The sequence below is a fragment of the Molossus molossus genome, unplaced genomic scaffold (genome assembly GCF_014108415.1).
Source record: "Molossus molossus isolate mMolMol1 unplaced genomic scaffold, mMolMol1.p scaffold_m16_p_20, whole genome shotgun sequence".
Taxonomy (NCBI): domain Eukaryota; kingdom Metazoa; phylum Chordata; class Mammalia; order Chiroptera; family Molossidae; genus Molossus; species Molossus molossus.
In genome coordinates this window covers 21,964,520-21,973,227 of record NW_023425356.1, presented here as the reverse complement: position 1 = coordinate 21,973,227, position 8,708 = coordinate 21,964,520, and the positions used below count along the sequence as shown (strand labels likewise).

Here is an 8,708-nt window from a genome sequence, read left to right as displayed (position 1 = left end):
TACCTCAGTTCTTCAATCCCTGGCCCTGGTTGGGGTCGTGCAGAAGGCAACCAATTGATGTATCTCTTGCATTGATGTTTCTCTACCTCCCTCCCCAGTCTACCTGAAAATCAATGGGAAAATATCCTCAGGTGAGGATTAAAAATAATAATAATACAATTTAAGAAAGAAAAAAATGGCCTGGCTGGTGTGGCTCAGTGGTTGCGCATCAACCCAGGCACCAAGAGGTTGCCCATTCAATACCTGGTCAGGGCATATGCCCAGGTTTGGGCCCCATCCCCAGTGGGGGACATGCAGGAGGCAGCCAATCAATGTTCTCTCTAATTGATGTTTCTATCTCTCCCTCTCCTTTCCTTTCTCTCTAAAATAAAGGAAAAATATTTTAATCAAAAAATGTATATATATAAACAATTTTTAATTAAAAAGGACAGCCCAGACCCTGGCTGGGTAGCTCAGTTGTTTAGAATGTTGCAGGTTTGCTCCCTGGTCAGGGCACATACAAGAATCAACCAATGAATGCATAAATAAGTGGAATAACAAATCTCTCTCCCTCTAAAATCAATAAAAGAAAAAAATTTTAATTTGCATCTCTCTGATGATTAGTGATGTTGAGCATTTCTTCATATGTCTTAGCCATCTGTATGTCCTGTTTGGAGAAGTGTCTATTTATTTCCTCTGCCCACTTTTTAATTGGGTTCTTTGTCTTCCTTTTGTTGAGTTTTATGAGCACTCTATATATATTGGAAATTAACCCCTTGTCTGATATATCATTGGAAATTATGCTCTCCCATACAGTGGATTGCCTATCCATTTTGATGATTGTATCTTTTGCTGTGCAGAAGCTTTTGAGTTTGATGTAGTCCCATGTGTTCATTTTCTCCTTTGTTTCTGTTGCCTTAGGTGATGTATCAGTGAAAATTCTGCTGCGTATGATGTCTGAAATTTTGTTGCCTACATTTTCTTCTAGGATTTTTATGGATTCATGAGTCACATTTAAGTCTTTTATCCATTTTGAGTTTATTCTTGTGTATGGCGTAAGTTGATGGTCTAGTTTCATTTTTTTGCATTTAGCCGTCCAATTTTCCCAACACCATTTATTAAAGAGGCTGTCTTTACTCCACTGTATGCTCTTGCCACCTTTGTCAAATATTAATTGAGCATATTGCCTTGGGTCCATATCCGGGTTCTCTGTTCTGTTCCACTGGTCTATATGTCTGAATGGCCACCATCAACAAATCATCAATAAGTGCTGGTGAGGGTGTGGAGAAAAGGGGACTCTAGTACACTGCTGGTGGGAATGCAGATTGGTGCAGCCACTATGGAAAACAATATGGTGTTACCTCAAAAAATTAAAAATTGATCTTCCATTTGGCCCAGTGATCCCACTTCTAGGAATACCAATCAGAAAGAATATATGTACCCCCATGTTCATAGCAGCACTATTTATAATAGCTAAGATCTGGAAACAGCCCAAGTGTCCATCAGTAGACGAATGGATAAAAAAGCAGTGGTACATATATACAATGGAGTACTATGCAGCTGTAAGAAAGATCTCTCATCCTTTGATACAACATGGAGGGACCTGGAAAGTATTATCCTAAGTGAAACAAGCCAAGCAGAGAAAGACAAATATCACATGATCTCACTAATTTGTGGAATAAAATGAACATAACAGTCTGAGGAATGGGGTAGTCCCAGAGACATGGAAGTGGGGTACAGACTGACAATCCCCAGAAGAGGGGGGTGGGGGGAGAGATAAACCACAGAACTTATGTACATATATGTATGAACAATGGATATGGACAACAAAGGTGGGGACAGGGTGGGGAGGGGGGAATCAGTGGGGGGAAAAGGAGAAACATCTATAACAAAAATAAATTAATTAAGATTAAAAAATAAAAAATAGCCCTGGCCGGTTTGGCTCAGTGGTTAGAGCGTCGGCCTGTGGTCCAGAGAGACCCAGATTCAGTTCCCGCTAAGGGCACGTACCTCCGTTGCAGTTTGTCCCTGGCCTTGGTTGGGTCATGCAGGAGGCAGCCACTTGATGTGTCCCTTTCACATCGATGTTTTTCTCTCTCTCTCTTCCTCCCTCAGATAGAGAAGATGTGAACAAAAAATGGAAAAATGTCCTCAGGTAAGGATAAAATAAAATTAAAATAATAAAATAAAATATAAAGAAAAAGAAAAGAAAAAAATTAAGAAAAGGGGCAGCCTAGGCCTCTCACTGGTTGGGGACTGCGGGGATAAGTGTCCACTTCCCCACTCTAATTCCCTTAGTGCCTGTTTCCCCGACCCCAGTTCAGCAGGTTATCAGTTCCCTCTCCACATGCAAACAGAGAAAATGAGGCACACAAGAAGCTCTCAAACATCTCTTGCTTTCTCTTGAGGTCATAAAAATGTTCTCTCGTTACCCCCATTCTTCTCAATCCTCTCAGGATGCCTCAGGGTGAGTTTGGGAGGAGTGGCTGCCAGAGGGGGAGCAGCTGGGACTGAGTCACTGCAGGAAGCTGAGGAGGGCGGGAGCTATTCCCAGATAGTCATATAAAAGGAAGGGAGCCGGCCCTGAAGTTCACTACAGCAGTAGCAGCAACCAGAGAAGCCGGTTCCCAGCAGCCCAGTCCTTCCAATTCAGATCTGCCTGAGAGGACCACCTCCTGGGTGGCCACCGACCAGTCTTTGCCCCAGGATGGGGACCATGTCCAGAGCAGCCTTGGTCTTGGCCTGTTTGGCTGCTGCTTCTATAGCTTCTGAGGGAGGTGAGTTGGGTTGGAGTCAGCACTTGGGAAGGGCTTCTGGCCAGCATGGGTCTGGGGCCTGAGTCCAGCCATCCTAGATGGCTCATCACCAGCAGGTTGATTCTCCATTTGTCTCCTGCTTTTGAGCAGGTCCAAGGTGGGCCTGGGCACTGAAGCCTTTAACCAGGAAGGGGTTTTAGGAGCACAGGAGGAGATTGCTAGAAATTGTTCCTAGTGATTGCTGCCAAGAAACAAAATTAGAATCAAAGGACAACCAGGGAGGGGTTGGGGAGGTAGACTCACTAAGTGGAAGGTCTCTGCCTGAGGGAGATGTACATGTGACCTGTTGGGCAGGGGAGAGGGGAAGAAGGGGCCCCCAGGCTGCTCAGAACCCATTTGCTGACCTAGAGTCTTGACTGACTCCCTGCCTGGTTAGGAGAGGAGTTGAAAAGTTGTCCATCCACAGGGGCCTGGACACAGCCACCCTCTATCACACACACTTCATCTGCTTGGCTGCTAACAAATGCTACTGAGGGAAGCTGTTGAGAGCATCATAGAGCTAGTCTGTATTTCTGTAAGGCCCCCTCACTGTCCATCCCAGGTCCTCGTCTTTGTGACTGCAGATCAGCCACAAGTGATTCCTTTCCCTGTGGCTGAGGGGTGATTTACCTCAGTTCCGAATCATCTCAGTTTCCCAGTCCTAAACTGAGACCTAAACTAAGTAGGATCTGGGACCAGCTAAAGGTAAAGGTAGAACTTAAATTTCTGGATAGACTCCTTATGAGAAGGCCCAAAAATGTTTTAAGGGCCTGAAACAGGAGGGTAGGTGGAGGAAACGGACAGGTGACGCTCCAGTCAGTTCAAGGTTCCGAACTGTTCCTCTGAGAACTAGGGGAGCATCACGCAGACAGGCTGTGGGGAGGACAGCCCCCTGAGGGAGTGACACTGACAGATTAGTACTGTCCTCCCCAGCCTGGCTGTCACACCCCCTTTAGGCCCAGACTTGGGAGACCCAAAGCTTTGAGTCTGGTAGAGGCGAGGCTGTCAGAATATCGCAGACTTGCTGAGAACCCAGTGATTCACATCTAGGTGTGTTTGGGGTGGATTAGGGGACACAGGGCGGGAGTACGGAGGGGCTTCTGGTGTCTTGGTTGTCTTTCCTACACTCTTTTTGTTTTGTTTTGTTTTGTTAATCCTCACCCAAGGATATTTTTCCATTGATTTTTTTTATTTAGAGAGAGTGGAAGGGAGGGAGGGAGGGAGGGAGAGGGAGAGAGAGAGAAAGATAGAGACACTGATGTGAGAGACACACATCTCTGTGAGAGAGATATATCGATTGGTTTCCCATCACCCTTCTGTAAGCAGGCCAATACCCTAACCACTGAGCTCACCAGCCAGGGTTTTCATATGCACTTGACCTCTACTGCCTCCCCACCCTGTGCTCAGGGCCGGGAGGGGTCTCTCTGAACCACCCTGACTCACCCTTCCTCCCTGCAGGCTTCAAGGCTTCAGGGCAGAGGGAGCTGCAGCTAGGGTACCTTCAAGAGGGTGAGTTTGGGGGAGCTGCGTGGGATTGGGGATCAAGTAGAAACTGTAGGCTCTGACTGTCTCCCCTCTTTGCCTGTAGTTGGCTATGCGGCACCCCCTTCCCCACCCCTGACTCGAGCCCTCTCCATGGACCACGCTGACACCTCTCAGCACCGCCTTAACTTTGAGGGACAGAGTGAAGGTAAGTCCACTCTGTTCCCCCTCCAGGTTTCTAGTCTGGCTTCCTTCCCCCTGTCTTCCTTGCCCCCTCTCCTTGCCTGTCTAGAAGAAGCGGGCTGCTCACACACTTACCCTTCTGTAGCGCAGTCCCTTGCCTCGTGGGATACCATCTTTGCCCAAAAGGAGGAGCTGCCCTCTCCCCAAACCCTATTGCCAGGTGAGTGCTTACCCAGCCCTCACCTCCAGCCCACTGTGGTCTTGCTGGCACCTCTCTGATCCTCTCTTCTCTGTGTCCTCACCCTCAGGACACCCCTCTAGCTCAGAAAGCCATGCAGCGGATCCCCCTGCCCCTGAGAAAGATGTCCAAAGAGAGCTGCCCCCTGACCGGCTCCCTGTTGAACAGAAGGAAAGTAAGTAACTCCCTCTTCTCTACACTCTCCTGCCTGAGTTTGGTGGCTCTGCCACTTACTAGCTGTATAAATTTGGATAAGTCACCTCTCCAAGCCTTAGTTTCTTCATCTGTAAAATTGGGGAAATAATACCTATTTTATAAAGTTATGAGATTAAATGACATAAAAATAGCATTTATTTTTACCTGCTTCTCTATTCAGTTCTGCTCTCTGAATGGGAACTGGCCAGGCCTCCCCTCTTTTAGAGAGAGCCATCCCGACATGCTTTGTGCTTACATGTCTTCTTCTACCCCAGTAGACTCGTCTTCCCCACCGCAGAAGGATAATGCCAACCCTCCTAAGCAGGGACCGGGTGAGTGACAGTCTGCTCTGTAAATCCCCCTGCTTTAGGGTCAGGACTCTGCAGAGGGGTGCAGGGAGCCTGAGCCTTGGGGAGCAGGGCAGGGAGCAGGCCTGATTTAGGGGGACTATTAGGGTGGCACCTTTCATGCTTCAGTTCTCTTTTCCTTTCAGCTACTCAGTCCGAAGGTAAGAACCACAAATTCATTTTTCCCTCTTTCCCCATGTCTTCCCAATCCTTTCTCTTCAACCCCAATTTCTTTCAGTCCTCCCAAATTACCCAGCCTTTCTCTACCCCTCCACATGATCTGCCTGCCACTCTGTTTTCCCCACTCTAGAAAAACCAGCTCCCATCAAGCAGCAGGGTGTCCCAGAGCCTGAGCCTTTGAGTCCATCCCAGCACTGCCAACAGAGCCGGTCCCAAGGGGGCTGGGGCTACCGGCTTGATGGCTTCCCTCCTGGGCGGCCTTCCCCAGACAATCTGGAGCAGATCTGCCTTCCCACTCGTCAGCATGTGGTGTACGGCCCTTGGAACCTGCCACAATCTGGGTACTCCCACCTCAGTCGTCAGGGTGAGATCCTCAATTTACTGGAGACTGGATATTCCCGCTGCTGCCGCTGTCGCTACTTTGCAAAGCGCTTGGAGTGTACAAAACTTGTGGTAAGGGTTGGGCTCTTGGTCCTGGGGTGGTCCTTTAAACTCCAGACAGTATGTGTGTGTTTTAAGGACTGGAGGCCTAGGCCTGGGTATGCGGGAACCTCGGGTCCCTTTCATTGTTCCTATCTTGGTGTGCCGGGACAGCAGAGACGACCTCTGCTTCTTTCCCATCTAACTGCCCAAAGTCCTTTTCTGAGCCTGGGAGGAAGGCAGGAGTGTTGACAATGGGCTGCTCGGCTGATCCACTCCTCTTGCTCTAGTGGGAGGACGCAATGACCCAATTCTGTGAGGCCGAGTTCTCGGTCAAGACCCGAGCCCACTGGTGCTGCAAAGAGCAGGGGGAGGCTCGGTTCTCCTGCTTCCAGGAGGAAGCTCCCAAGCCACACTACAAGGTCCAAGCCTGCCCCGGCCACCAGACTGTTATATTCTTGGGCCCCGAGCTGCCTTTCCCCCCTGGGGTACCTACACTGGACAATATCAAGAACATCTGCTACATAAGACGCTTCCGCTCCGTGCCACGCAACCTCCCACCTACTGACCCCATCCAAAGGCAGCTGCAGGCTCTGACCCGGCTGGAGGGGCAGTTCCAGCGCTGCTGCCGGCAGGGGAACAACCACACCTGTGCATGGAAGGCTGTAAGTGGGCATCCCAGCCCCCCGGAGAGCCTGTCTGCCTGCCTGCCCATCTCTGACCTCTGATCCTGCTGGTCCATTCCTCCACGTACCTCCCCACTGTGAACACGTCTACCCGTCCGTCTGCTTGTGAATGTCCATCCATCCACTGTGTGCGTCATCTGAGTCTGTTCATCTTGAGCCTTCATCCTGCACTCCTGGCCTCATCCACCCATGATCCCACATGTGTGCCTGCCTGCCTGCCATCCATCCATCCATCCATCCATCCATCCATCCATCCATCCATCCAGTTCTGGCCTCATCCGACCCTCTCCGCCTACTATTCCAGCTCATCTCCCTTGCCCAGCTCTGAACCTCACCTGTGCTTCTACCCTCCACCTTCCCAACCCCACACATCCCTAGCTGCCTCCTTGCCCTCTGGTTCTTTGTCCTTCCCTTTTGGTATCTTGGGTTGGGAGGCCCTCACCTGAAAATATGGGGCAACAGGGAAGTAGAGGGTAGGAGAGAAGGGGCCAAGTGTCCAAGCTTTTGACTTTCCTTTTTCTGGCTCACAGTGGGAGGAGTCCCTTGATGGATACTGTGAGAGGGAACTGGCTATAAAGACTCACCACCACTCATGTTGCCACCACCCTACTAGCCCTGCCCGAGATGAGTGCTTTGCCCGCAGGGCTCCCTACCCCAACTACGACAGGGATCTCTTGACCATTGACCTCAGCCGAGTCACCCCCAACCTCATGGACCATCTCTGCGGAAACCGAAGAGTTCTCTCCAAGCAGTAAGTCTTGTACAATTCTTCCCAACTCTCCTCCCTTCCCAAAAACCTCCTTCTGGGGCACCCTCTGGGGCACTCATGGCAAGAGCAAAATCATGGTCTCCAAGCACCATTTTTATTGCCTCGGGGTTCCCAAAGATTCTGACCCCTGCCCCTTTCCCACCGTAGTAAACAGATTCCTGGGCTAATCCGAAACATGACTGCCAGCTGCTGCAACCTGCCCCTGCCAGAGCAGGCCTGCTGTGCTGAGGAGGAGGTGAGCATGGGTGCAGGGAGTCAGTCTCCAAGGGAGTGCAGGGGAAGGGAGGGAGATGGCTAAACCTGGAGGCTACCCCTACTTTTAGCACCTCAAAACAACCCACAGAAATAATGACAACTAGTACGAGAGATCTTTTTTCTTGGTTCCAGAAGTCCTCATTTCTGACCTGACCTGCTCCTCACTGCTATATTACTATTAAGCTTTGGCCTTTCCAGATGTGTACATCTGTTCATCACAGGATGTCTAGCTGTGCAAGGCAGCCTCACATTCTCTCTAGAACCCAGGAAGGGATCCAGGAAGAGATTAGAAGCTGAGGGAGGGGAGTCTTTGGGTACCCAAGTATCCATGCCTGACCTCTTACAACCCCCTCTCTCACCATCCCTGCATTATTCTTCTCATTCATCAGAAATCAGCTTACATCAGTGACCTGTGTGGTGCCCAGTATAACCTCTGGCGAGACCCTGCCTTCTGCTGTAAACTGAGTCCTGGGGATGAACAGACCAACTGCTTCAATGTGAATTATCTGAGGAATGTGGCTCTAGTGGCTGGAGACACAGGGGATGCCAAGGACCAGGGGAAGCAGGACCCAACTCAGGGAACAAGTATCAGCCCCACCCCTGAGCCCAAGGAAAAGTGAGTCACCCCAGAGCCTTGGAGGATCAGATTGGGGGAACCCCACCCTCCTCAAATACACATTACAGTAAACACCTCTGGGATTTGGTGTCCTCATTGTCTCACATACAAACACACCCTCCTAAGCCTGCCTGCTGGGATTTTCTTCAGTGACTGGCCCCTGAGGCCCACTGCCCTGCCCTCACTGACTGAGCAGAAGTCTTTCCACAGGCTGTGATGGAACCATAAATAAATGGCTTAACTTCACTATTTGTCATCTTGAATTTATTCACATATTTAAAAGGATGGTCACGTTGTTAACTATCAAGATTCAGAAGTGAAAAAGATATGGTTCATATCCTTGGTGAGCCCCCAAAGTACCACAGCCCTGCCTGACATTTTTTAATCTTCACTTTTGATCTTTGAGTCCATGTGTTGATTCAGTGACTATCCATCTATTGAACTATCAGTGTCCACTGTGCTAGTCTCTTCCGTCAGGTTGCTCACCTTCCAGGAACCTAACAGGTGTGGTGCAAAGCAGCCAGAGCACCTGTGTGCGCAGGGCCCAGAGGTGGGAGTGGGGC

General features: G+C 49.8%; 1 protein-coding gene across 3 annotated transcripts; it reads left to right on the top strand.

The window, feature by feature from the left end:
- Positions 1 to 2,562: 2,562 nt before the first annotated feature.
- On the top strand, positions 2,563 to 8,391 carry ECM1 (extracellular matrix protein 1). 3 transcript variants are annotated; one of them, XM_036273517.1, is made up of 12 exons: positions 2,563 to 2,756; positions 4,233 to 4,283; positions 4,363 to 4,464; positions 4,585 to 4,659; positions 4,748 to 4,852; positions 5,148 to 5,204; positions 5,366 to 5,380; positions 5,530 to 5,852; positions 6,110 to 6,484; positions 7,036 to 7,256; positions 7,422 to 7,509; positions 7,919 to 8,391. In XM_036273517.1, exons 1-12 carry the CDS (start codon positions 2,687 to 2,689, stop codon positions 8,147 to 8,149), a joined length of 1,713 nt encoding a protein of 570 aa, XP_036129410.1. In that variant the 5' UTR covers positions 2,563 to 2,686; the 3' UTR covers positions 8,150 to 8,391. The 3 variants fall into 3 exon arrangements, with proteins under 3 accessions (XP_036129410.1, XP_036129411.1, XP_036129412.1); XM_036273518.1 differs by lacking the exon at positions 5,366 to 5,380; XM_036273519.1 differs by lacking the exon at positions 6,110 to 6,484.
- Positions 8,392 to 8,708: the final 317 nt, after the last annotated feature.